At 46.4% G+C, this 27,153-nt stretch overlaps 2 protein-coding genes and 2 long non-coding RNA genes across 10 annotated transcripts in view; 2 read left to right on the top strand and 2 right to left on the bottom strand.

The window, feature by feature from the left end:
- Nucleotides 1–939: 939 nt before the first annotated feature.
- Nucleotides 940–12,107, top strand: tjap1 (tight junction associated protein 1 (peripheral)). 6 transcript variants are annotated; one of them, XM_088384492.1, is made up of 12 exons: nucleotides 940–1,223; nucleotides 2,943–3,087; nucleotides 3,210–3,540; nucleotides 3,605–3,819; nucleotides 6,217–6,245; nucleotides 7,405–7,566; nucleotides 8,002–8,068; nucleotides 8,828–8,857; nucleotides 9,013–9,120; nucleotides 9,417–9,500; nucleotides 10,013–10,633; nucleotides 10,784–12,107. In XM_088384492.1, exons 2-12 carry the CDS (start codon nucleotides 2,962–2,964, stop codon nucleotides 11,231–11,233), a joined length of 2,223 nt encoding a protein of 740 aa, XP_088240618.1. In that variant the 5' UTR covers nucleotides 940–1,223; nucleotides 2,943–2,961; the 3' UTR covers nucleotides 11,234–12,107. The 6 variants fall into 6 exon arrangements, with proteins under 6 accessions (XP_088240618.1, XP_088240619.1, XP_088240614.1 ...); XM_088384493.1 differs by having other exon boundaries at nucleotides 941–1,223; nucleotides 3,210–3,819; XM_088384488.1 differs by having other exon boundaries at nucleotides 941–1,223; nucleotides 3,172–3,819.
- A 30-nt stretch (nucleotides 12,108–12,137) lies between these two features.
- dnph1 (2'-deoxynucleoside 5'-phosphate N-hydrolase 1) lies at nucleotides 12,138–14,957 on the bottom strand. 2 transcript variants are annotated; one of them, XM_088384495.1, is made up of 4 exons: nucleotides 14,674–14,956; nucleotides 12,730–12,792; nucleotides 12,527–12,637; nucleotides 12,138–12,419 (listed from the first exon to the last, which is right to left on the bottom strand). In XM_088384495.1, exons 1-4 carry the CDS (start codon nucleotides 14,807–14,809, stop codon nucleotides 12,301–12,303), a joined length of 429 nt encoding a protein of 142 aa, XP_088240621.1. In that variant the 5' UTR covers nucleotides 14,810–14,956; the 3' UTR covers nucleotides 12,138–12,300. The 2 variants fall into 2 exon arrangements, with proteins under 2 accessions (XP_088240621.1, XP_088240622.1); XM_088384496.1 differs by lacking the exon at nucleotides 12,730–12,792 and having other exon boundaries at nucleotides 14,674–14,957.
- Nucleotides 14,958–15,305: 348 nt separating this feature from the next.
- On the top strand, nucleotides 15,306–21,095 carry LOC148393600 (uncharacterized). Its single transcript, XR_015860223.1, has 2 exons — nucleotides 15,306–15,757; nucleotides 19,418–21,095. It is a non-coding gene; the product is annotated as an uncharacterized LOC148393600 (long non-coding RNA).
- A 1,430-nt stretch (nucleotides 21,096–22,525) lies between these two features.
- The window catches only part of LOC148393599 (uncharacterized), a 35,535-nt gene continuing 30,907 nt past the window's right edge, over nucleotides 22,526–27,153 (bottom strand). The window contains exon 3 of the long non-coding RNA XR_015860224.1: nucleotides 22,526–23,849. This is a non-coding gene — a long non-coding RNA (uncharacterized LOC148393599). The remainder of the gene's footprint in view (nucleotides 23,850–27,153) is intronic.

The following is a 27,153-nucleotide window of genomic DNA, read 5'->3' as shown; positions in this document are numbered from 1 at the left end:
CCCAGGGGCAAAAAGAGCATAACCACCCGAGCCAACCCCCTATACAGTCCTCAGGCTCCCCAACAATAGCGGTAGCAGTTTGCATAATTTAATTGCAATTTTTTCCTTATTCAGATTTGTTTCAAGACTACAGTTACAGTTAGACTTTACTTTGATGGTTAATGCAGTTATTGCAATTTTGTTGTTTTATCGCAGTATTTATTTACATTTCAAAAACCAGAAGCCATTCATTTACAAATGTGATTGCACTTTAGTTTACATATTTAAATGTTCAGATATTAAGATGTGATAGACAGTTTTTGCATGATTTGAATGAGGCATAATAACATGCTTTTTCTCTCGAATGTATTGTTATAATCATTTGTTTCAGATGTAATCATTTTCTGTATAAAAATTAAATTTGGTGTTCAAAAAGTCTTTTTTCAAACTTGAGTCTTGAAAAAGAGGGAGTCGTCTTATAGTCGGGCCAATACGGTATCTATCTATCTATCTATCTATCTATCTATCTATCTATCTATCTATCTATCTATCTATCTATCTATCTATCTATCTATCTATCTATCTATCTATCTATCTATCTATCTATCTATCTATCTATCTAACTTTATAGAAAGCAATTGTCCATTCTTTATATTGTCACACATATATATATATATATATATATATATATATATATATATATATATATATATATATATATATATATATATATATATATATATATATATTGTTTCTATATCAATATAGATTATTTAGAATAAGGTTCCATGTGCCCAACTTTGAGCACCAGCAAAATTGTGGTTTAATGGCGTCACGACCGCATTATAATGATATTCCAAGTGACGCTTTTCCTTTCAGTGTTTTCTCACGAATTGACGCTTCTTTCTGAACGTTCGCTGGCGGTGCGTGACGTCACAACGCGGGAGGGGCGCGGGTGGGATTATGGGGAGGATTACCCATCATGCCCCGCGGATAAAGATGGCGAACGCTCAGCTCGCTAACTTTCTCTGAGTGATTTTTGACGGTCGCTCGAAGCGAGCGGCTCTTCGTCCTCTCGCCGCCCTGCTTCGCCACCACTTCTGCGGCCGAGTATCGGCGCTCGCCCCTCCTTTCGGGTCGCTCCGGGACGTGCCGTGCCGTGCTGAAGAACGCAGCTCCGGCTAAACTTTCCTCTCCGCTCGGCCGACCGGCGTGCCGGCCTGCCGACAACTCTGACGTCCGAGGTACGTTGGATCACTTGTGAGCGCAGCTTGCCCGATCGCGGTGGCTTCGCTAGATGCGGGCACCCTTTGGTTAAGGCTTGGCACTGCGCTCAGGTCAGGCCGCCTCGGATTTACGCGGCCCAGTCGGTTTAGGCTCGGTTCATCGTTTGCGTGCGTGCGTGGTGAGGGAGAAGGACTGAAGGGGGCGCTCAAACTTTGGAGGCCGAGACAATCTTGTTGGTACTCATGTGTTGCCACGACAGTGCACGCGTTATGAAGAACGGCAGTCCCATTTATGAACCTCTCATCCCCAAGGTGGACTAGAACAGAATTGAGAATGAGTAAGGCTCACTAAATGTGCTCATGCCTTCTTCCCCTTGTCCCTGTTGTTCTTTCTAAATGTGCCGCGTTTCAAATTCACTCCAACAGTTACTATTGCGTAGCTGCCCCAGTGTTGTTGTGGTTGTGTTTTGTTTGTATTGCAGTTAAAAATGTCAACGTAATTCTTAATCAATAGCATACGGAGTGGAGAGGCTTTTGTGTGTTTTAGGGTGGTGATGGCTTTTGGGAAGAAATTGTCCCTGAATCTGTTTGTCCTGGATTTGATGCACCTGTAACGTCTGCTAGAAAGCAGAAAGCAAAAAGCGGCTGTGGGCAGGATGAGTGCTGTCTGATGATGGACTGCGCTCTGCTGTTGGAGGGGAAGGATCATCCAATGATTTTCTTGACCACTCTCTGGAGCTTCTTGCGCTTTGCCTCAGTGCAGTGGTACTTGATGCTCTTGATAGAGGATGGGTCAGCAGCAATTTGCAGTTGATGTTTTTCCTGAGCACTCTCCAGGAGTGCAGACGCTGCTGCGCCATCTTGAGGACACCCGTGTTGTCGGCCGACCAGGACAGCTCGGCAGAGATGGCGTTGCCCGGGAAGGTGAGGGATTTAATTCTGAGTCGCCATTGATGGCAGATCTGTTATGGACCTACTGTAGTCCAGGATGATCTAAGTGTCAGTGGTGTTGTTTGCTGCTCACCACTCCGAGGACATGTGTACTCCGCTGTTAACTTGTCTTGTCATTCGTAGGGCTGGCGGCAGGCAGGTCACAATGATGCTTTCGAGGCGCCTCTCTGGGCACTTAAGGTCGCACATGAAAAGAAAACGGGTGGTGCAAGAAAGATAACTGAACCTAAAGCCGCAATAAAAGAGCCAGTGCTCAAGTCACGACCAGTGCACACTTCTGTACTCTGCTTGTGCTACTAATGCGCGCAGTTGTCCTCTCATTGTTCACTCGTAGACCACATGATCAATTGAGCGCGCTTGCAGCTCGCGAAAACACGCTCCGGCCAGGCGGCCTGCGCCTTTTCTCCCCCATTCTAAGCGAGGGACACAAAGTGGCAGCGTATGTGCCAAGCGTGAGATTGAACTTTATTTTGCATGTCAAAGCGCAAGGTGGTTTGGAATGGGAGTCAGCATTTGCCGAAGCTAATCTTTCTGATCAATGCGGCTCCACTTCCTGTTCTGGAAACTTGCTGAGATCAATGTGCAGCCTGAGGCGCGCACGCACGCAGGCACAGGCACATCAGACGCTGATAAGCTGTGACAAGATTCGACCCGGAGCGCAAACGAGCGAGTAAACTCGGTTGCTTGCATTTGAGGCGGGCGGGCGAGCGGCGGCCAGTCACGCTGGTACTTTGCGGACAGTTGCCATCCTTTCTTTTGACGCATCTTTTCGAACATCGCCTACAGGAAAGGACCCAGGCCCAGGATGACCAGCGCGGCGCCGTCCAGGAAGCCGTACCGCAAAGCTCCGCCGCAGCATCGCGAAGTGCGGCATGCTGCCGCGCCCATGCCCACGCCGGCCCCTCAGACACAAGCGCCGGATGGCAGCCAGGTAAAGCATCAAACCCTCAACACACCTCCGCCTCCCCTTCAGCCACTTGCCGCGGGCTATAAATGGCAGCGTCGCGTCACTCAGGCTCGGTCCAAAAGCAACTCCGTGTCCGGACTGTCCAGCTTGGAATTTGCCATCGGCGACCCGCCGAGAGAGTCTTTCCGCGCCCGCTGGCGCCAAGACCGCCGCCGGGGTGCCGTTGTGGAGCGACAGGACCAAAGAAGAGCTGCCGTCGCCCCCAAGGGCATATTGAAGAAAGCGGAATCCCCAGCCGTGGCACGCACCTGCCACATCATCAGGAAGTCCACGTCGGCGGAGCTGTTGGACGCTGGCGCAAAGTGGGGCGCCCGCTATCTGCCCACACCCTCTCTGGACAGGGATCAGTCTGTGCGCAGCTCCTCCGGCTCGCTCTCGCCGCGCTTGGCGTGGAGGATGCGGCTCCTGGAAGAGAAGGTCCGCTTTTCCACCTTTCTGGATGAAATCACCTGTCGCGTCATAACCCCCACCCACCTCACAGAGCTGGGCAGGAAGGCTTCTCGTCAAAGGACTGGCCCCCGCCCCGGCGGGAAGTGCTTGCCCGACGGCGCGTGCGCCGAGCGCAGGCGGCGTTGGGACACGTGGTCGGCGGCGCTCAAACGTGTCGAGAGGGCGGGGCATGTAAAGTCCAAGGTAAATCAAGGAAACACAGGTGGACGTCCTCGAGCAAAACAGGATGTTGTGTCACACGTGAAGGTAGGTAGGGGTTAGGGTTACCAGCTTTAAGTACAGAGACATGTCATTCCTTGTTCTCGTCCCCAAAGCCGTTGTCCCCCCCGTCCCAACGACAGAGCAGCCCAAGCAGCAAGAACTGTCACTTGGCATTTTCCAACCTTTCTGTGGGTGGGGATCGGAGCGCCAAGGTCCCCACCTTTGGCTGCCGCCCAGCTCACAGAACCTGAGCACACAGCTGGTGTCCTTTCGGGCTGGGCCTGGCCGGGCCCCGTGGGTGCAGGCCTACCTACCAGGCGCTCGCCAACAAGCCCCACCTCCAGGCCTGGCTCCGAGGGGGTGGGGTAGGGTTAGACAGACAACTGAGCTCCAAGGATTATTTGGAAACGCAGAGGGGAATTTTTCATTATAGCTCTAAAATTACCTTTTCAAATCAAAAATCTAATTTTTTCATTCATTTGTTTTCCAAGCAAATGAGTATCAAAAGAAGCGTGTGAACTTGAAGAACTAAATACCGTATTTTTCGGACTGTAAGTCACTCCGGCGTACAAGTCGCACCAGCCATAAATTGCAATATAAAGAAGAGAAAAACATATATAAGTTGCATCGGAGGACTTTATGGTATGCTAACGTTGCATAAACAAATGAAAAACTGAGAACATGCCTGACGTAACATATTAAGAGTTATTCAAACAACTATATTATAAATTGATTGATTGAAACCTTTATTGTCCCCTCTGGGGAAAATCAGTTGTCAGTTCCCAAACAGCTCATGATGTTTAAAAAGAAGACCAACAGAAAAACAGCAACAAAATTGACAATGCAAAATATAAACACACTGCTGGTCCAATAAACATGCAGTGCAAACTTCCAGCTTGCCTCTGGAGAAAATCAGTTGTCAGTTGTCACACAGCTCATGACTTTTAAAAAGAGGAAGACAAACAGAAAAACAGAACAACAGAACTGACAATGCAAAATATAAACACACTGCTGGTCCAATAAATATGCAGTGCAAGCTGGAAGTTTGCGAAAGTCAGTTTATCGAACCATCCGTATCACTCCAAATCATCAAATCCATCAAAATCTTCGTCCTTTGTGTCACTTATAAAAAACGCCGCTGCTGACTCCGGCAGTACATGCGGCGCTGATGTCAGGCACATCGACAGTTGCAGTTCAATTTATTCCACAGGCTTATATATCCATCTATCCATCCATCCATCCATCCATCATCTGTACCGCTTGTCCCCACGGGCGTCGCGGGCGTGGTGAAGCCTATCCCAGCAGTCATCGGGCAGTAGGCGGGGGACACCCTGAACTGGTTGTCAGCCAATCTTAGGGCACACAGAGACAAACAACCATTCGCTCTCGCTCTCACACCTAGGGACAATTTGGAGTGCTCAATCGGCCTACCAAGCTTGTTTTTGGGATGTGGGAGGAAACCCACGCTGGCCCAGGGAGAACATGCAAACTCCACACAGGGAGAGCCGAAGGTGGAATCGAACCCGCACCCTCCTAACTGTAATGCGGTCGTGCTAACCAGTGCGTTACCAAGCCGCCCCCTATATAACTATACGAACTATATATCAAATAATGATAACATAAATAACAATTTTATCAAACCATCCGTGTCACTCCAAATCATTAAATCCACCGAAATCTTTGTTCTCTGTGTCACTTAAAAAAAAAAAAAAAAAAAACGCCGCTGCTGACTCCGGAAGTACATGCGGCGTTGACGTCGAACTCGTCAGTTGCGGTTCCAATTATTCCACAGACCTATATAACTATACATCAAATGACTATAACATACGTAAATAATATTATCGAATCATCCGCGTCACTCCGAATCAGTAAATCCATTGAAATCTTAGTCCTCCGTGTCACTTGTAAACAACGCCGCTACTGACTCCGGAAGTACATGCGGCGCTGAGGTCAGACTCATTTTCAGTGGCGGCTCCAATTATTCCACAGACCTAGTGCGGTCTCATATGGTTTAAAATGAAAATAACGTGAAGTGATCAACTATAATATAGTAAGTAAGTAAGTAATGATCAAGTGATATGTGTTAATAATTTCACATATAAGTCGCTCCTAATTATAAGCCGCTGAACACGGGAAAAAATTGCGACTTATAGTCCGGAAAATACGGCACATGTTAACATTCTCCTTCAGTTTTTCATTCCTCCTAGAAAGTGACTGTAAGCTGTCACTGGTGAGGTCCTTTTTCCAACTTTGGGCTTTTCATGTTGTCCTTGGAGCTGGCTCCTCATTTTGATGTTAAGGACAGTGCATGTTAATAGAGCGAAATGTGTTAGCGGTGTCTCATTTGTCTTGCTAACTCCCCTCATCTCCTCCTGTTGCGTTTTTCAGCACGATGTTCATCTGATTGATTCTGTGGTCTTTTTTGCCTGTGTGGTCTTTCAGGATCTTTTGTCGGACTCGGACCGGATCAGGTGAGATGACCTTGCGATTCTGCTCGTTGATGTCACCTCGCCTTCATCGCGCAGATAAGTTTCATCCTAAACTGCCTCGTGTGACTGGGGCTTACACAGAGGACCCAAAAGGAAGCCTAACGGCAACGCCTTGACATTTGAAAGCCACCACAGCGCTGATCACTAGCACATCATGTGCAAGAACGCAATCCTGCTCCCACTCCAAATCCCTGAGAATGACACGCACCCGTGCATAGAATCCCCTTGCCCCTGCCACCCCCGCTTGGCTGCGGTCATTTATAGTGAATATTTGTAATGAGTAAAGATCCCAAACACGCCTATCAAGTGTTCTGCCTTTCAAGTCAGGTTCCCAATGAGCCCCTTTCTCCTCGTACCTATGATGAAGGTCCTTCCAAAATATATGGCTTGCACATTTTGCTCCTCTATTTCTTCTTCTACAGTGGCCCCTCTACTTAGAACACCTATAATTACGAACCTTTTGAGGTACGAACCGGAGCTTCGCGATTTTTCTGTATCTACTTACAAACCAATTTTCGACTTCTAAACTGAAGCAATAAGTTATTAGCCTGACTTTTTCTGTGACTTTTCTGGGGTACTTTTTAGCAAGTGTAGAAAATATTGCCTAAGCAGAGTTAGGAGGTCAAGAATAAAGTGACATTTAGTTTTTGTTATAAAGGTTTGAAAAAGCAAAAACAAAATTGTTCTTTTGGTTTTCTGTGTGTTTTACAAAGAGTATTCGGGCAAAAAGTGTGACTTTTTGGATAGTCTGGCACGTATTATTTGCTTTTACATTGATTCCTATTGGAAGCATTGCTTCTGCTTACAAACGTTTCTACTCACAAACCTGATCGCAGAACCAATTGAGTTCCTAAGTAGAGGTACCACTGTACTTGGAAATATTAAGTTACTTGAAAGGCAGGGATTTGGTTGGATGTTTCTTTTCGAACCTTCAGGGACCGTCGGGGTACTGTAAACCTCTTGACGACATTAAGAGCTCATTTCCGCTCATGACTGAGTGAGGAGTCAGAAGTACAGCTGCTGTTTTCAAATGCGGCAAGTCAGACGTGGACAAGTAGAGTCAAGACAGCCGAAAGGAGCCTGCGGCTGATTTACACAGGATTGCTTGCCGCCTCCACAATGATGATTTGTTGTCGGGCAGAATCCTTCAGCAGCAGAATGAGGACCTCCGCCGAAGCCTGTCTCTCTCCGCCCACAAGCTGGAGGCTGCGGAGGCAGAGTTTGACGGGAGCCGCCATTACATGGAGGCGGAGCTAAGCCGCAGCAGAGACGACCTTGACAAGATGAGGGACAAGTTTCGCCGGTGAGGCCTTTTGTTTGTTTGCATTGACCGCCAAGTAAAAACCTTTCGCCGCTCGCCATAGCTGAAAATGCCTCATCTAGATCACTTTTCTGTGAAGCCTCCTCTGCACTTCAACGCTATTATTGGAGCAGCAACCTGCTTCTGAAAACAAAGAAATCGCAAATGTCAAATGTGAAGAAGACTTCAAAATCGAGTTGTGCGCGTGTTTATACTCTGTTTCCTTTCAACACAAATGAGATCGTCTTGAGAGGGAACAATGCGTTGTTTGTATTCCAATAGTCCTGTTTGCGCTGCAGTCCGATTTGTACTTGTGTGTGTTAGCACAGCCGGCATGCAGTAGTCACGGCAACCCTGGCTTTCTTTTGGGGAGAGAAAGCGTGAGTTGGACTGACAGCACAATGGTCTTTTTTTTTTTTTTTTTTTTACCCTCCGCAGACTACAGAACAGCTACACGGCGTCTCAGAGGGCCAATCAGGACTTGGAAGAGAAGCTTCATGCTCTGGTAACCATTTCAGCCCGGAGCATCTCAAAATGGTCCCTCATTCGTTTGTCTTATGATGTGGCAGCCTTCACTCGAGAAGAATTGTTTGTTGACGTTACTTCAGATGGCATTGATTGACTTGGTCTACCCATGTTGTGGCCCTCTCCGTCCGTCTCCGTAGCAACAGCCACCATCGTACTACGCGTAGCTGCCGGTGACCAGAGTTAACAACATTTTGGGTTCCCAATGCAAAAGATGGCAAGTGAGCATGGCGAGCAAAAGGAGCTGAACTGTTGCCAGAGCAGCCCCAGAAATTGTCGGCTCTTTGCCACCGTGGCCCCCGACACCTTTTAGAAAACCGACCGAGGAACGCTCTATCCTCCACATGTCGAAAATTGTTGACAACTACAGTTAACCAAGTGACTCTCGGAGGCCCGTTTGTGCCGTTCGATACGCTTCTCTCGTACGTGAAAGATGACAAGGGCGCGTACGTGAAAGATGATGAGTGCCCCGCTGCTCAAAAAAAAGCTTTACTTCGTCAGCGGCACCATCAGTTTGATCGCATGCCAACATTGGGCGCGGGCCAGTTGCGGCGGCGAGCAATATTGCTGAAGAAAAAGAAAAGTTCGTTAGAAAATGTTTCGATGGTAGGCTGTCATTTTCTGAGATGATTGCACTGATTTGACCAATCAGGTTGCAATTTGTGTTAGAAACACGACAATCCTTTTTACCACCCGCCTTTCACGCTGCTCCGAATGGAATTGTGGTCATCTTCATCAGGCTGCCGTCGGTCAGACCTGGGTCCATGCAGTTGGGTTCATTTTCCTCATCTAAGCCTTCCTTTTCTCTTCCTCATTGTGACCCTCTTGATGTTTGTAGCTCTCCTCCTTATCCACCCTTCCTCATTTGCAAATGTCTCTCTTGATGGGCCGCTGCCTAATGCGCTGCCCTTGCCCGTCCCGCAGCTGCGGACGCTGGAGCGAGACAAGAAGACGATGGATGGCGAGATGGTGGAGCTCACCAACAAGCTGCTAGAGGCCAAGAACACCATCGACCGTCTAGAGGAGCTCAACGTGAGTGAGCCTGTGCGCGTTTGTTCAAAAGTGATTCCGTCCATTTCCAGCTCTGGAATCTGAAGTCGTTCTCAACCATTCTTGAATCCAATCAGCAACCAGCGATACTAATTTAACAACGCTCCTCCCAAATAGGTGAACGGCTTGATCCCATCGCCAGCCAGCCAGTTTTACCCTTCTCTATTTATGAGGCTTTCGACTCGATATTATTTGCACGTTGGCTCAGCGTTAGCATAGCAAGGTCACCCACCAAGGTCACCTCAAGCAGCTGGTATCTTTGTGTGTGTGTGCATCAGGAACGTTACCGGCTGGACTGCAACCTTGCCGTGCAGCTGCTCAAATGCAACAAGTCACATTTCAGGAACCACAAGTTTGCTGATGTAAGTAGTTTGACGTGTCTGCATTAGTGCGCAGTGGTACCTTGACTTAGGAGTTTCACAAGACGCCCACACGCGTTTTGGGTAGGGAATGGGGGCATGGCCGAGTGTGTGACATCGGGAGCTCCCACTGCAATAGGACCATTTGGAATTGTCCCTAGGGGCAGGTCGCTCGCTGGGTTGTTTAGAGCGCTCTCCTTGCCTGTGCAAGGGCAGTGCAGCCTCATTTCTGTAATTTTTTCCCACTTTACTGAATCTTGCGCTTCATATGAACTAGAACTCACAGAATGTAGCAAGAAAATTAACTCCAAAAGCTGCAAACTGGGGCACTTAAAAGTCAAGGTACACACGTGTGTGTGTGTGTGTGTGTGTGTGTGTGTGTGTGTGTGCGTGTGTGCGTGTGTGCGCGTGTGCGCGTGTGCGCGTGTGCGAGCACCTGTGAGAGTGCGTGCGTGCGAGTGAGTGAGTGCGTTGCAAGCACGGGGCCTCACCGAGCCAGCTTTGCTGTGGCACAGCTGCCGTGCGAACTTCAGGACATGTTGAAGAAACACATGAAGAGCAGCAGCCTGCCCGAGCCGAGCCTCAGCCCCTGCGGCCAGGACCCGGACACGTTGAGTCTCACACCTTCCGACGTGGTTCCCACTTCGGTGATCGCTCGCGTCCTGGAAAAACCCGAACCGCTGCTCCTCAACTCGGCGCAGTCCAGCAGCCGCGGCTGGCCGACCGCCGAGGACGTCTTTGTGCACGTGGACATGACGGCGGAAGGACCAGGCACCGAAAACGACACTGTGGTCGACGGTTCGTGCCAAAGCGTGCCGGACGCGGGCCAGGAGGCAGGCGCCGCACCCTCTTTCGACAAGTTGAATCCGTACCCACCACCACCGCCGCCCAACCCGCTTTACCCCGGGCGGAAGGTCATCGAGTTCTCCTCAGACGACAAGGTGAAGATTCCCAAGAACAGTCCGCTTCCCAACTGTACGTACGCCACGCGCCAGGCCATCTCACTCAGCCTGCACAGCGAGCAGCCTTTGGTGCCCCCCAGCCCCGCACCCTCGCGCAGCGAACCGCAGCATCACGGCGCCATCGCTGCCGACACAACCTCCAGCCAGTCCAGCCCCTTCAGCAGCCCGCCACAGGTCAGTGCACACCAAACATATGTAGACCGCAATAAAATGTTCAGATACAGATATCACTTGGGTTGAATGGAAAGGAGACTAAAATCGAAAAATTGTCACGCCCAAATATGTGTGTATACAACCCCCCCTTGAACTCACACACCTCCGCAGGCGCCGAGCGTGGGGGCCAGCTCTGCCAGTTCTTCCGAGGACCTTCTGGCCAACTGGCAACGGATGTTTGTGGACAAGATGGCACCCTCAGCAATGGTGGGCGGGGGCTCCTCCAGGGTGGCGTACTCGGACGGCGAGGAAGGCTCGACTGCAAGCCATGCCTCCAGCCTCGACACGGACACTGATGCTGAGCCCCGTTCCTACACCAGGGGTCCGTACGGCGGCAGCGAGCGACTCCTCATGGATACGGACCAAGACGGAGTGGCCCCGGGCGCCCAACGGGATCAGGATAATGATGGCGAGGAGCCGGACGGCCTAGCACGGGACTTGTCCGTCATTTCACCGCGGCTCTTGGACTTTGAGCCCGCCTTTGCGGCAGCTGTGCTTCCACGACCTCACCGGAGCCCCAAAAGGATGGGGGTGCACCACCTACACAGACAACAACAGTAACACACAAGACCATGGGGGCACACCCACACAAGCAGGAAACAGCCATACTCATTGTCTGCGTGCGTGCGGAAGAAAATCGAAACGCCATCGTCTCGGTGCCTCAGTAACGTGTGTGAAGGAACGTTCACTTCCTTCTTCTGTGTCAGCCGTTGAAGCCAAAGCGATGCCAACCAACACTGTGGCAACGTACGCTAGTCCACCGACGGCAAGTTAGTGCTGATTGTTTTCTTGCACATGGTTGTCGGCTAACACGTTTTGTTTTGCTTGTTGCTATTTTGAGGCCGCTGAATGTGACTAAGCGTTGGCTCGGACCAGATGTCTGTCTGAAAAGAAGAGCTTAGTTGCTATGCAGGTGGGTCTTAATTGGGCCCCGTCTAAATTGATTGCAACGTTTTTACAACTTGAATGACTGCGCAACTCGTCCTCTGCTTTGCTTTCATCCCTGTGGCAGTGTATGTTCTCCTTGACTTTGTTGTTGACCCTTTCTCTTCAGCCATGATGAGGATGATGAAAGGCTCTGCTCATTCTATTTAACTTGAGAAGGAGGAGAAATCTCTTTTGCGCTTGCCTGGTGGGTCTCAGGTGACGCGAGAAGGGCCTTTCACTGTTGGTGAATTTTCACACATTGATGCGTCACGAGATGTTTGCAGCACTAACGAAGACATGAACGGTTTTGGTTTGTATGCTCGGCACGCTCAGTGTTCAGTGGGACAAAACGCCAGCTGCTTGGAACACTGCCGACTCGTCAACCGGTGCTGGCGCAGTCTGTGACCTTTGACCCCAATCAAGTACCTCAAGGTTCCATGAACTCTAATGAGTTGTAAATTGATGGAAATTCTCAAACTAATTCAAATAAAGGCCTAACTGACTCCAATTACACTGTGTAGGCAGTTACTGATAAGAATGATGAGGATGACCATTTTATTATATGCATTGTGGAACCAGTCACAGTGTATACAGCACACGTGTGGAAAAACATCAAAAGCTATAGGTCAGAGCGCTATGTACTTGCACAATCTATTGGACGGACACCCTCAGTATTTACACGTGCGAGCAGGAAAATTGTTTCAGTGAGGATTTGTTTTGAAGAAGTGCTCCAGGACATTGTCCACATCATCTTCGCCTGAATAGTCCATAATCAACATCCGCTTGCCGTCTGCTGCTCCTCGGATCATGGCCGACAACTCTGTGACAGGAACGGAGTCAAATCAAATTTATCTAGATAGCCGTGACTTTGTGCTGTGTTTCTTGCTCATACTTGCAACGAGACAATAAGAAAAGTCAAGCACTCACTGCATCCTGATGATGGTCGGAAGAGACACAAAGTATTCTTCTTCTTCAGGTAGGCGTGGCCCAGTTCGTAGCCCACGCCCAGCGACGGCTGCGTCACCTCGGCGACCACCACTGTCACGCCACGTCGTCAAAAAAGCAAAACACATTGACGTCAGGTCAGTTACGATTATTGCGGAGGGACCGAGAAGGACGCTGATTCCCACCGTCAGCTTGTCGGAGCCAGTCCAAGTCCCGATCGTGAATAAATCCATCGTCCAACCCCTCTCCTGGAAACACTCATGGAGAGAGTGCACACGTTTGACAGCAGCTGGTACTGGCTGCGGCCAAACGAGAGAGGATTGACAAAAGCTGGTCGTTGCGTGGTGCCAAGTATTTGTTCGGCTGACATAACTGCCTGAAATTCGCTGGCAACCAATTCAGGGTGTCCCCTGCCTACTGCCCGTAGTCAGCTGGGATCGGCTCCAGCGCACCCGCGACCCATTTCACTGACGTACTACTACAAGTTACCGCGGGAGGAACCAGCAGCGTAGCAGAGCCGAGCTTTCTGGACAGGAATTGGCAACCAGCAATGTCTGGTACGTTTTCCATGGTTACGTTAACTTGCTCGGTCGGTCTTGATTTGTTGTGTTGGACTCAGTTGAGAAGAGTTTCAGATCCAGGCATTGTTTTGTCTTTCTGGTAGCAAAATAGCTGGGGGAGGAGCCCCAGCAGGCTCCACTTACAGTCAAACCTCTACATACGAATTGAATTCGTTCCGGGACCTACTTTGTATGTTCAAATAGTTGTATGTTGGATTAAATATTCCCATAAGAATACATTTAATTTGTTTAATTTATTCCACAACAAAAAAAAACAACCCCAATGATAACTCCTTAATAAATGCTACAGATAATTATATATTACAAAGTGGACTGTTCTTTATTGTGATCATCATTAATCCATTTTTATTATTCACATATTTTCAAAGCAACCTAATATTTTTGTATTTATTAATTTAGTTTAAAAATGACAATGCATAATAATTAAATGCTGACACTATGGCAATGTAAGAAGTGTTCATTTAAGAAAAAGCAAAACACGTTTTGTGATGAAATCATTAATGACAATGATTTGAATTAATTGATATGAATGAATGATTGAGAATGAATTTCAGTTCTGAAGGGTCCTTTTGTACCAAGCAAAGTTACAGGTGGTGGGGAGGGGAGCTAAAAATTGTAACAGGAACTCTATTAGAATGTCAACCCGTTAGAATAAGCCCCTCCCCTCTCATTTTAAAACGATGTGCCCTAGCCATAAACTGACTCTCTGCCTTCTTGGAGTTCTTTTCAGGTACTGTGGCAAATTTGAACAGGTTCCCCACTTCCCAGGCAAAGTTACAGGTGTCGGGGGGATACTGATACGTGTGTTTTTCATGTTTTTATTTAAAACAAGCTGGTACTGTCTGCCGTACGGCATCGGTTTCCAAATTTGGGTTGCTGAAGAAGAGGACACCTTCTCATATTTATGAGGACGTTTCGAGGACGCCTTGCACGTTAGGCACTCGGCTTCATATGCATCACAGCCCTGGCGAAAACACGCAATTTTTTTTTGTTTTTTTTATTCCTCTGTAAAGGTGCATTTTCGTTTCGGCATTGTTTGCATACACTCGCTGGCATGCACTCGCCTACTTTCTAATACACACACACCAGCAAGGTGGGTCGATTTTAGGAGAAGGGCGTGACTTATTTGCGAACGATTAAGAGAAACCTGGAATAGAGTAAAATGGAACAGAGTGGCAATTCTATTGACAATGTACTGTGCATGTGAGGCAGTCGAACAAAATCCCGGACAGATTTTTGGGGCTAGAAAATAGGACATGTCCGGGGAAAAGAGGACGTCTGGTCACCCTAGGTAACTACTTTGGCACAACAATGTATTGTTAACTGTTCTGATTGCTCATTCCCCAAAGTGAGGAATTCTGGGCCTGCCGTCAATCGACTACCGTGATGGCAGTAGGAACACAACCCGAGTGCGCATTGATTTACTCGGACCGTTTGGAAACCCGGGAGGGGCAGATGAATGAGGGGCGCATTCGGCCTCTCACTATATTGCACGAGGGAATTTCTTAACGTGCCCTTTGGGTAAAGACTGGAAATGTGACTTCTGACCTGTATGGCTCAGATCGCTGTCGCCCACGTGCTCAGTCAGAACCTCCCCGAACTTTCCGAGTGTCTTGACGATGTGTTCGTACAGGCGTGCGTCGTCCCTTCCGCCGCGAATACTTGCACAGAAATAAATCTTCATCGTTCTATCTGGCTTCGGAACTCGCGGGAGATTCTAAAGACGGCGTATCCCCCAAGGTAATAGTTGAAAAAGAGAACATGCTTCTAGAGATTAAGAATCCGTGGTAGTGATGTGCATTCCAGGTTTTTTAAGTGAACTGAATCTTTAGAATCTGTTCATTCAAATGATTCGTTCAAAAGAATCGTTAACCGAATCGTTACCACACCTCCCCACATTGGCAAGGGTCTCTCACCGTAATCTTTATTTTATAACACTTATAGTAGTTTTTAAAAAAACGTGTATGCATATATACGCTTACATATTGTTATCCAATATATCTACTGCAATTTTACTTTAGATTGCTGGTTTGAAATTTACTATTATTATTATTTTAATAAACATTTATATATTAAAACTTGTCTGGTGTTTTATTCCTTGCTTTTGTATTTGCCAACTAAAACATAAAAATCTGACATTTGGTTAACTGCTTTATATGTTTTACGTTGTTTAAGGGTGTCCCCTTAAATACCAAATGTCGGCATAACGGGTTTTTCCAACCTTTTATTCAAACACAAACACATTCGGTATAATAACACCATCAACTACAAGCCAACAAATACTAAATTAAAACATCAATGTCGGCATAACTACAAGCCAACAAATACAAAATTAAAACATCAATGTCAGCATAACGTGTGGCGGCTGGCATAGCAGCAATGCTGTCTGTCACTCATTCGTGAATCTGCGCGAACGACCAATCAGCAGCGAGCGACAGACGGAGGCGGGACTTTACGGGTCAGTGACGTAACTTCCCGTTCACGAACGAGTCGTGTATTTATTATTATTATTTTAATGAACATTTATGTTAAAACTTCTCTAGTGTTTTATTCCTTGTTTTTATAATTGCCCATTAAAACATAAAAACGAGACACGAACGAGTCAGTGACGCAACTTCCCGTTCACGACCAGGTGAGAGACTGTTGCCAACGGATCAGTGTGTAGGTGTTGTATTGTAGAAAGAAATGTGTGAATTACCCGAGCCCTAACTCTAATTACTCCTCCGCTCTGCCAATCGCGGTCTGCTGCAAGCCTCCTTTTTTTGTGCGACCTTGACAGAGACAAATGCCACCACCGAACATCTGAACAATCGCACTCGGCTCGTACGGCCATTGGGTGCGATCTCAACATCCCAGCACATCCCGGGAATTTTGCCTCCGGTGGCTTGGTGGCGCACGTCTTTTGTCGCAAACAGTGTTCAATCGTATCTGTGCTTCCGCCCCACTCATACCGCTAAAATTTATCTGTCGCCAAAATAAAGTCCACGTTTTATGGGACTTTTTCTATTATTCTACTCTCGTGACAGTCGATCAGAGATGTCCCAGACATCCTATCCTGTTTCACGTGCCCCCTCTCTCGGGGCATTTCTTCTTTCTCATTCATCGTTCACACCAGACATGTCACACTGTTCACGGTTCCCCATTAAGTTTCATGTTATTTCTCCATTTTTATTTGCCTTTTTCTTTTTTCTATTTTTATTGAACATTTTCCTATTGCCCCCCCCCTCCCCCCTTTTGACCACCTCTGACCAGGGGAGTAAATTCCCTGGGGGGATGTGGTATGCACATGGAGCAAGGAGTGGTCTCAGCGGTTCCAACACAAATAATTAGAAGAAGGAAGGGATTAGAATCGAAAATAAGAAAACAACAGACAAAATGTCTCTCAAGAACAGGATCAGTTTGCAGGACTTACAATATAGAAATGAGATGGCTTTTACTAGGAGAAGTTGAAGTTTGGTAAACAAACGTTATTAGCCAATTGATGGCAGCAGCTGTATTTGGAGATACTCTTACAAGTTTGACGTCCCAGTCTGTCACTCTCAGTGCCAGGATCCCTGAAACTCGATACCGAGACTCCGCCTGCAGCCGTGGACGACTAGAAAACGGTGCCTAGCGTTGCGGCACCTTTGACCTTTGGCAAGAACAAAGAAAGACTGTTTTTGTGCTTGGAGGGGGCAAACGACTCTCTGGAGGAAGGACGATGTCCTCGGAGACGAGAAAAGACATCGAGAAGCGGAGGAACTCACAATGTTGAAAATGGACTCATTAAAAAAAAATTGACTCATTCGAGAGTGATGGATGGGTTGGCTCTGAAGCAACAACAAAAGAACACCAACTTGAGAGGGTGAGGTGCTGCAAAAGACACATGAGACATGAAGTGTCCGCCAACCAAATCGCACTTCTTGCTGAGGCGTTACCAAACTTGGTGGCGCTTGGGTCAAAGTGGACGGGAGCTTCCTTGTGCACTGAGTTTGACATAACTGAGGAGATTTGATTAAAAAAAAAATTGAATAATGTGAGAGCTACAGAGAAAAGCATCATAATCGGAGATTGAACAGATTTGGATAAAACAAATAGGCTAAAATGGTAGGAAACAAGAGCAAGATCTGATATTTTGGCTCGTCAGGCTTAAGAAGTAGAAGTCGAGTTAGATAAATTTTAGAATAGGACATTTGGACTAAAGAGGATTCGGTCAAGAGGAAGCTAGGTCACTCAATGTACCTACTCAATACGATAGAAGTTCGTTGCATCATAGTGGAGGTTGGATGGTCAGAAAGTTGGATACGTTCAATTTTTGACTTTCACACAATCATGCATAGGAGTCGCACAAGGCGACAGTTAACAAGATAATGACTGCAATAGGGCTCAATTACAACTGCACCGACATGGCAAAGTAGAAGCCAGAGAGCTGAGTAAGGGATTATATGCTAAACAGTACACTATAGAGTTACGAATAGGAGATTCTATCAAAAGAAGTACTAAGAGGTGGATGTGAAGATAACAGGAGGACGTAGATTTTCGGAGGTTTGATAAGGGCAGACTCCATTGTCAAAGATAGGATTAGAGCGAGTGGGAATGGGGACATTTTGGCATTTTAACAGGGATTGACAGCAAGGGAGATTGAGGATAGAAGATTTGGACAGCAATGACGTAAATTACATGAAAAACTGCTCATTCAAGGGAGAGGGCTTGGCGCCCCCTGTGTGCAGCTTTGCAGAGGGGGGCAGACTGCGCGAGTGAGTGGATGAAAGGAGTGGTAATAGGCGATGACGTAAGGAAGTAGGGAGAGGTGCTGGACGGTGTGACAGTCAGGATTTTTAGGAAAAAAAGAAAAACGGGGGCAGTGAGACTCGCCAAGTGGGGCAATGAAGAGAAGCAGACAGAAACATATTTGAGCTTGACAACAGGAAACAGGGGGGAGCCAAAGGATGAAGTAAGAGGTCAGAGGGAGTGGTCTGACTACTCTTTCTTGAATTTTAATTGGGATAAGTAATAGGGATCGAGTTTGTAGGAGCAATCTGAGGTTATGGAGGCTCCCCCAAAACGTGGACCCCACAGTTAGCCTCTCAGATAGACATATATGACAATTTGCGGTGAATCTGATTGACGAGTTTATGGAAAATTTAATTGGAGATTTTAAAATGGGTCTGGTTGACGAGCATGACCAAATGAGAAGAGTTACGTTTAGGAGTCAATGTTTGCCTGCTCACTGACATACTAACTTTGCGTAGTGTGGGATGAGTGCTGAGTGATAGTGACGAATGAGTGTGTCTGTGACTGTGGAGATGGTTGCATGCGTGTGTGATCGTCTATGAATCTGTGTGCGCAGTATGATTGGTCAGAGAGGTCTGAAGTTGGGATGATGTGATCACAATTGAGGATAAAATTCCTCTCACCTGAAGGGGCGGTACAGATTGGAGAGACTGGAACTGGTAAGTGATGAGTTTTGACCGGAACCATGGTTCAATGATCAATCAGGGGCACCACCGACAACAAAATGGTTCGATGGAGAAGGCCCATTTCAGTGATATGGTCAGATAAGACAGAACTAGCATCGAACATCAAGACTTTGGACGATTTGACGTGTGACGACTTTGGGCTCATCCGACGAGGTGACGGACTAGGTGGACAGTGACCAAATGTTTGACGCTTGAGCTGGCTTGTGACAAGAGCACGCTCTGCTTTGTTTTTCTGCATGACTTGATTTTTTGCAGCACCAGCCGCCAGCCAAGGAGCGGATTGCGCGTTGTTTGCGTAACTTGTTTTCGTTTTTGCAGGTTGTCGATTGCGTTTGTGGAAAGTTGTGTTGAATTTACAAGAATATGTTAACCCTTGCCCTTTTGGTTTTTATGATGAATTTATTGATGACACGGTTTTCAGGACATGATCTGCAGGCGCCAGGATTCATTTTATGACTGTTTTTATTTTGATATTTGATGTCTGTGTAGTTTTTGTGTGTGCAAATGTTCCGCTGTCAGTAGGGCTATATGCTCACTGACAGGAGTGCGATGATTTTTGTTTGTGGTGCCGAGTGTGTGGTGGACAGTCAATTTTCAGGGACTTGGGGTGACAGTCCCGGGGCCCAGATGGGAGCTAGAGGTTCCGCGGGCCTGGCTACGATGAGTGTGGTGATGAGGGGGGACACTTTGCAGGTTCCTTTTGATACGTAATGACACATTGGGTGAATGTGTCAAAAGGGGGAGTGGTAAAATAGAAATGGGTGAATAGACTAGTGAATAGAATTGTGAGATTCAAAGATTTTTTTCCCAAATTCACTTTTTTTTTTTTTAAGCTTTAACAGGACATGCCAGAATTCAACAAGCAGTGATGGAAGGAGAAGAAGAAGCATCTTGAAAGAAAGGGAGTTAATGGGAGACAACAACGTGGAATGGATGCAAAGCGTGGTAACACTCTAGTGACAATAAGGTTTAAGGTTTTTCAATGACAAAGCACGAACGACAAATCACACAGCGATTAGGGAATGGAAAGTGGCACAATACACAACGAAAGTTTGGAAGGTCATTGAATGTCGGAGGAAGACGGGTGCAGAAACAAGGAATAGGGGAAATTTCTGAACGTGTGACTGCATTAAAGCTGCTATTACAGGACAAATGTTTAATTATACATTTTAGGACGATTAGTTTGCATAACGAATATTGAAAGGACTTGAGTAGTTGTACCATTTTGGAAAGATTACATGAGCGTTGTTTCAGAATGATGACTGATTTGAACAGTGAGGTGGCTCGAACATAAGACACGGATGGATACATAAATGTACAGATCAAGGGAACAACAGTGTTGTGAGTGGTACCAGTTTGAGAATGCTACGCATCTTTAAACTGAAGAAGGAAGTTGGGGGTGGAAAATAGCATTTGGACGGGGAAAGAGCGATTGAAGTGACATGATTGACGGGACTTCAGAGAGATGACAATGTGATTGAGACAGTGACATCTGTGGCAGGAAAGGCTACCAGGAACGGGTAGAATTTACATTGTAACTGGGGGGATCTAGCTGTCAGCACGACGAGAAATGAGGGGAATGATTTATAAGTCCTGGGGTGTTAAGTTTGTTTGTTTGTTTGTTTGTTTGTTTGTTTGTTTGTTTGTTTGTTTGTTTGTTTGTTTGTTTGTTCGCTTGTTTGTTTCAGGGACCGCGTGGGCCTCTGGAAAAGAGGGGTAGGTGTCAGGACCCCTCGGGGGTTCTGATGAGATTTCGACGAGACGATTGACACAGCTTTTTCCTCGTTGCCCCATCATCGCCAAAGAATTATTTGAGGGGGCCGGTAACACTGGAGCTATTGGGTTGTGTTGCCCCGCCAGCGGTGGCCGACGGGGCCGGGAGGACGTCCGGCCTGCGCTGCTGCATTTACCAATATGACTCCACATGTTTGCACTGTTAACGTCGCTTGCTTGTCGTAGGTCGCCTGGCTGCTGACCGGGGCCTTGCACGGGATTCAACGGCCGTCATGGGCAACAGAAGGACATTGAACGGACAGCCGGCCCGGGACAGTGCCGTCTAGGGCTACTCACCACTGACGGCTCAGTGGACTGGATTTCACATCTGCACGCGCTTGTACATGCGAGGGGGGCAGTGCGATGGGGGCTTTAATTTTCTTGCATGTTTTGATAATTCGTTTTTATATACCTCACTATGTTAACTCGTTGTTTGGCCGTGTTTATTTAATTCATTATGTTACCTCATTTCTTTGCCTTGTGGTGTGTTTACGATATGACAATGCTGGTTTGTGTTTGGGGGGCATTACTGTTTTTGGGGCTCATGCTACGCTTTGTGGGATGTGATGTGTGCCGGAGCTCCCCTCACCTGGAGGGTCTCGGGGGGTGTAGAATGGGCCTCCCTCTTTTTCCTCGTCATTAGATTGGGGAGGTTTTTTGGACGGTGGTCCGGCAACTTTTTGGCACAGCAAGGTTTTCTCTCCAAATTGATGGCATGATTAAAAGAGCACTGTAGGAGGGTGCGGTCGGCGTCAATTGGTTAAGCGGGTTGGGGGAATTCAATCTTGGTAGTGTGTTGTTCCTGAGAAACCTCAGATTGCTGTCAGGGAGAAATTTGATATTAACTTAGGTTGAGTTTTCCTAGTTAAAGTAACCTTAAGTAGCATGCCTTGAGCGTGATTTAGGATGAGACAAATAGGTCCAAATTGTAGATGGAAACCATAAAATGTTTGGGGGAAGATTTTTGGATGTTTACCGATGTCATTTCTGGTCGAACCGTTGTCGAGCCACTTCGAGTGTCACATAGGGGGGAACATGTGGTGTATTTTTATTTAGGTCTCATACAATGTATATTTCACTTCTAAGTTTAGAGGTGACCAGATCACACCTGGGCCAGGAAGGCAGACTTCCTGGCACCAGGATACAGGAATCGGCCATTTGGTTAGAATCAACAAGGCAGGCTGGGGGGTCAGAGGACATCCAGCAGCCCTCGTGTGTGTGCGGCCGAGTAAGGGGGGGGGGGGGGGGGGATACAAGACTAGAGAGCGACACTTCAATTCTGACATCGGTTGAATAAAATCTTTTCCCAATCAGCCGTGTGTCACTGAAGTTTTCCTTCCCTGAGCCAGCCACCTATCCACCGTTTGATCTTGGAGACCGGCAGAACATCGAAGAGAATTCACCACACAACTCTGGAACACGAACCACAATCGGCGGCAACTCTGGAACACGAACCGCAATCAGCGGCAACTCTGGAACACGAACCGCAATCGGCGGCAACTCTGGAACACGAACCGCAATCGGCGGCAACTCTGGAACACGAACCGCAATCGGCGGCAACTCTGGAACACGAACCGCAATCGGCGGCAACTCTGGAACATGAACCGCAATCGGCGGCAACTCTGGAACACTGTGGTGAATTGTCTTTGTTGCGCCGCTGGTCTCCAAAAAATACTTGGTGGAAGATGGCTGGCTCAGAGAAAGAATACTTCAGTGACACACGGCTGATTGGGAAAAGATTTTATCAATCGCACTCGGCCCGTACGGCCATTGGGTGCGGTTGCAGTGTTCCGGCTTGTCCCAGGCATTTTCCCTCCGGGGGCTAGGTGACGCACGTCTCTTGTCGCAACAGTGTTCAATCGTATCTGTGTTTCCGCTTCAATCACACAGCTAAATTTTGTATCCTCCACCGGATCTCTCGCCAAAATAAAGTCCACGTTTTATGGGACTTTCTATTATTCTTCTCTCATGACAGCCCATCAGCGATGTCCCAGACAACCTGTTTCACGTGCCTCTTCCTTTGGGCATTTCTTTTTTTCTCATTCATCATTCTCACCAGACATGTCACTCACTCAGCTGTGCACCTTCCCCATTAAGTTTTTGTTACTGTTCCATTTTTATTTGTTTTTTAATTTTTTCTGTTTTTATTTTACTTTTTTGCCGTTTGTTTAGGGGCCACTCCCCCCTTCAAAAGTCACATGACAATTTTTGACTAGGAGAGACAACTTCCCCCTGGAGCCAGCCACAGCCACATCAGATTCGTCTAACTGTCCTTCTCGGGGACCCCCCTCCCAAGAACGAGCATGGCGCGGCAACTGTGAGCAAAAGCATCTCACCTCAAACACAGCCCGCCAGCCGGCCGCTGGATGCTCGTGCAGAAAGGAGTCCCCCCGGAGAACACAAATCCTGTTCGTGACGCCAAAAATGTGGTGAATTGTCTTTGTTGCTCCGCTGGTCTCCAAAAAATACTTGGTGGAAGATGGCTGGCTCAGAGAAGGAACACTTCAGTGACACACGGCTGATTGGGAAAAGATTTTATTCAACCGATGTCAGAGTGAAGTTTCTCCAAATATTCGAGTGGCCCAACAGCAAAGATGTTAGCTGCTCCTTCTGTCTGCCAGGCATCCCATCTTTCATACCTGGCAAGACAGCTGATCTCATCGCTTTGAATAACAGCTGCGATTCGAGTCTCAGTATACTTGTTTTCGTTGACCCTAAAAGGCCATCAACTTGGCTCTTCCCTGGTCACGGACAACTGGCCCTTCCATATTCTAAGTCCCTATACATTACTGAAACTAAAGCCTCTCTGTCCAGCACAAATAGCTTATGGTAATACCACTGCTGCGGCTTGGCCTTCTAAGGCAACATACAGAGACGCATGCCGGCTAAAATTTACAACAGCACAACCGCAATCGGCGGCAACTCTGGAACACAAACCGCAATCGGCAGCAACTCTGGAACACGAACCGCAATCGGCGGCAACTCTGCAAGTCCGTACCGCAATTGGCGGCATTCGGAAGGCGGGGCAGTGCGCAGCGGCAAGAGCCATTACGCGCCGCAGCAGTGGGAGTGGTGCCAGGGCCGATCGCGGGTCCGGCGCAGCTGGCTTGAAGTCTGGCGACGCCTGCGGGTCCTGCGATACTGGGGTGGAGCCTGATGGCGGCCGCGAGTCTGATGGCGCCGGGAGGCACTCCGATGGCGGCCGCGGGTCCGGCGTCGCTGGAGTAAAGTCCGGCGGCGGCCGCAGAGCCGCTGGCGCCAGAAGCACTCCGATGGCTGCCGAGGGTCCGGCGTCGCGTGAGCGAAGTCCGATGGCGGCCGCGAAGCCCACGGCGCTGGAACAGGCTCGGACGACGGACGGGGATCGGGCGTCGCAGCGGGAGCTGATGGTGGTCAGATTGTGCTGTCACGGAACGGACGGAGCAGGGCGACCAAATGCAGCTTGGACCAGGGTTTATTGAGCAAACTCAAAGGCAAACTGTAGATACTCGACTATGGACATGAATAACAGAACAGAAAGAGAAAACAAGACTAGAACAGACTGCAGACAAGAGACGAGAACAATCCGACAAGGAGTGACACGCAGACAGGACTTAAATGCACGCGACAGGTCACGAGAGGCTGTGACTAGTACATAAATTGAGAGACACAGGAAGGGAGGGGCGAGCACACAGACACTGACATAAATTGTCAATGTCGTTGATGAATGAACATTTATATCTATATATATATAGATATATAGATATATATCTATGTCTATATATCTCTCTCTCTATATATATATATAATTTTCTTTTTAAATATATATATATGTATACATAGGTATATGTATATAGATATATTGATTTTATTATGAGATATTTTATATCTAACATCAAATCAATAATTATCATATAATTATCATATAATCATAATGACTTTTAACTCATGATGACTTACTATGGAATTTTTTTATCAACATTAAGTTTTTTCCCTTTTTTTTTTCCACTGGCGGACATGGCCTGGCATGCGCTGACATAAATTTATCCAATGAGGATCAAGACAGTTCAACGGTCTTGCTTCGAATGGCCAATCACTTCAAAGTAAACGGGACAAACCGCGATCACAATACTTGCACCTCTTGCTCCGACAGCATTTCTTAGACAAGGCTTTGTCTTATGTGTGTGTTTTTTGTTGCGTTTCTATGTGTTTGCGTCGTCTGTGTTCATTTGTTTCAGTATGGCAGAGAAAACGGCTCCGAGAGAGCTGTTTTTCGATCGTGAAAGAGAGGGCAGACGAGCTAGCTACTGGTAACGTTAACTGTTAGGTAGCTTGTGATAGCAGTAACTTTAACTGACCAGATGGTCTTTTTTTAAACTTACTAAAGCAATAGCAGAGACAGTACGACGGTCGTTATTGTGTCGTTATTTTATATTTTTCTGCTGCGGCGGGTGAAACTTAATTTACAATGATTACTTATTACCTACTGTTAATAGTACTGCATTGCCATATACAATACCGTTAAAAAATGTCTGCTTCATTTGTTTGTACAGTAAATAAACCAGTAATGTAAATGCAACTGAAACCGCAGTATTTAATTGATATTTATTCTGCAGTAAAACAACTAATACTGTAAATGCACCTGAAATCACAGTATTTGTTATTTGGTTTACAGTTAAAACATCTAATGCCGTAAATACCACTGAAATCACAGTATTTAAATGTTATTTTGTATAGTCAAACAACTAATACTGTAAACGCAACTGGAATTACAGTATTTGATTGTTATTTAGTATACAGTTAAAACATCTAATACTGTAAATTCAACTGAAATCACAGTATTTAAATGTTATTTAGTATACAGTTAAACAACTAATACTGTAAATGCTACTGAAATCACAGTATTTAACTGTTATTTAGTATACAGTTAATACATCTAATACTGTAAATACAATTGAAATCACAGTATTTAACTGTTTTTTAAGTATACAGAATGCATCTAATACTGTGAATCACAGTATTTAACTGTTGTTTGAAATACAGTACTTCTACTGTAAAATGTTTTTACAGTAATTTACTGGTTAATTGCTGCCAGTTAATGGTTAATTGCTGCCAGTTAATTACTGTAAGTTTTACAGTAAATCTTTTACAGTGTACGGTTGCGCGTTCGCCGGTGCGCTGCACTGTTAAAAATGGCTGTGAAATCTAAATTTACTTACTGTATTAAACACAGTAACCTTACTGTGTACGATTATTACAGTAGAATGCTGTAATTGTTAGTTACACCTCGTAAACATGACAAAATCACAGTAGGATAAGTATTACAGTGAAAAACACAGTAGTCGAAGCATTATTGTAAAAAAATCACAATAGCCAGTATAGTACTGTAAATAGAAAAGTAAACTTACTGTAATTTTATTGTCAATGTCGACTGTTAAAAATGGCTGTGAAATCTACTGTTACTTACTGTATTAAACACAGTGACCTTATTGTGTATGATTTTTACATTAGCTTGCTGTAATTGTTACAGTTAAACATGACAAAATCACAGTAGGACAAGTATTACAGTGAAAAACACAGTAGTCAAAGCATTACTGTAAAAAAATCACAATAGCCGGTATAGTACTGTAAATAGAAAAGTAAACTACTGTATTTTCATTGTCAATGTCGTTGATGAATGAACATTGAAAATTCCTATTTAAATTTATATATATATATATATATATATATATATATATATATATATATATATAGTGCAGGAAATGGGGTGAAAATAGAAAAAGTCCTGCCTAGCTACAAAAACAGATATGCTCAAACCTCATTGAATAAAGTACATAAGCAGACAAGTATATTCACATATTAAATAAATAAAAGAAACATTTTAAGCATATAATTATACCTACACACCAAATCAATAAAGAAGACATAACTAGACATTTTTGATAAGTGGTGATGAGAAAGGTGTTAGGGTTTTCAGGTTAGTTTGATCCTATGATTATGTTGGAATGTAACCTGTAATAATTAAACTCGCTTGTCCTGTCTTAACAAAAGTAGTAGAACAAAGTGCTAAGATCTTTTGAACTGATTGACTAGCTGCAGAGGAAGCAATCAAAGTTGTTTTGTTCACACAACATCGTGAAGGACCCCCTGCTGTGCTTTGATCAGCCAGGGGCTTCGGCCATTTGTCTACTCTGACCCCCACTCTGTTTCTCTTAATAAATATCCCCTCGCAGGAACAAGGGTTCAGACTTCATTCTGGAGTGAGTGAACTCTCCACCTGCAGGTGTCAAAAAGGACTTATTTGTCTCCCGTGTGGTTCTTGCAAGATATTGTTTGAGTGAACAAATCTCTAACATTTTGGTGCCGAAACCCGGGACCCTCATACCCATCATCTGGCTGACGGAGGACGACGCGCTGCACACCGTCGACGGGCCAGCGTCCATTAGCCGGACCTGGTAAAGAAAGACCTGGGAAGGAAATTCTTCGCTGGGCCAGCATCTTAGGTCTGCCTTCGTCTGACAGAGGTGGATTGACGGGACCCGGCAGTGCAACGAACCAGGTGACAAGTAAGTTAAAGGCCTGAAGCTGTGTGATTGTGTTGTTGTTTGTGAAACGCGTAAAAAGGTAGAAGTGCACAGGAAAAAGTATGTTTTGTGGAAGGAGGGGGTGTTGTAGAGTCCCCCTCTGGATGAGGTGTCTCTTTTGGAGCAGTGGTTCTCAAACTGTTATAAAATCTCAGTACCTCCGTGGTTCATTATTTGACGACCACTATTCTAAAGAGTACAACTTCGCGTTGGCAGGGCTGGGGACAAGGACT

Source organism: Syngnathus floridae, chromosome 9 (genome assembly GCF_059516105.1).
Source record: "Syngnathus floridae isolate MCC-2025c chromosome 9, RoL_Sflo_1.0, whole genome shotgun sequence".
NCBI lineage: Eukaryota > Metazoa > Chordata > Actinopteri > Syngnathiformes > Syngnathidae > Syngnathus > Syngnathus floridae.
The sequence above is the reverse complement of the archived record's forward strand: the minus strand, read 5'-3'. Positions and strand labels throughout refer to the sequence as shown.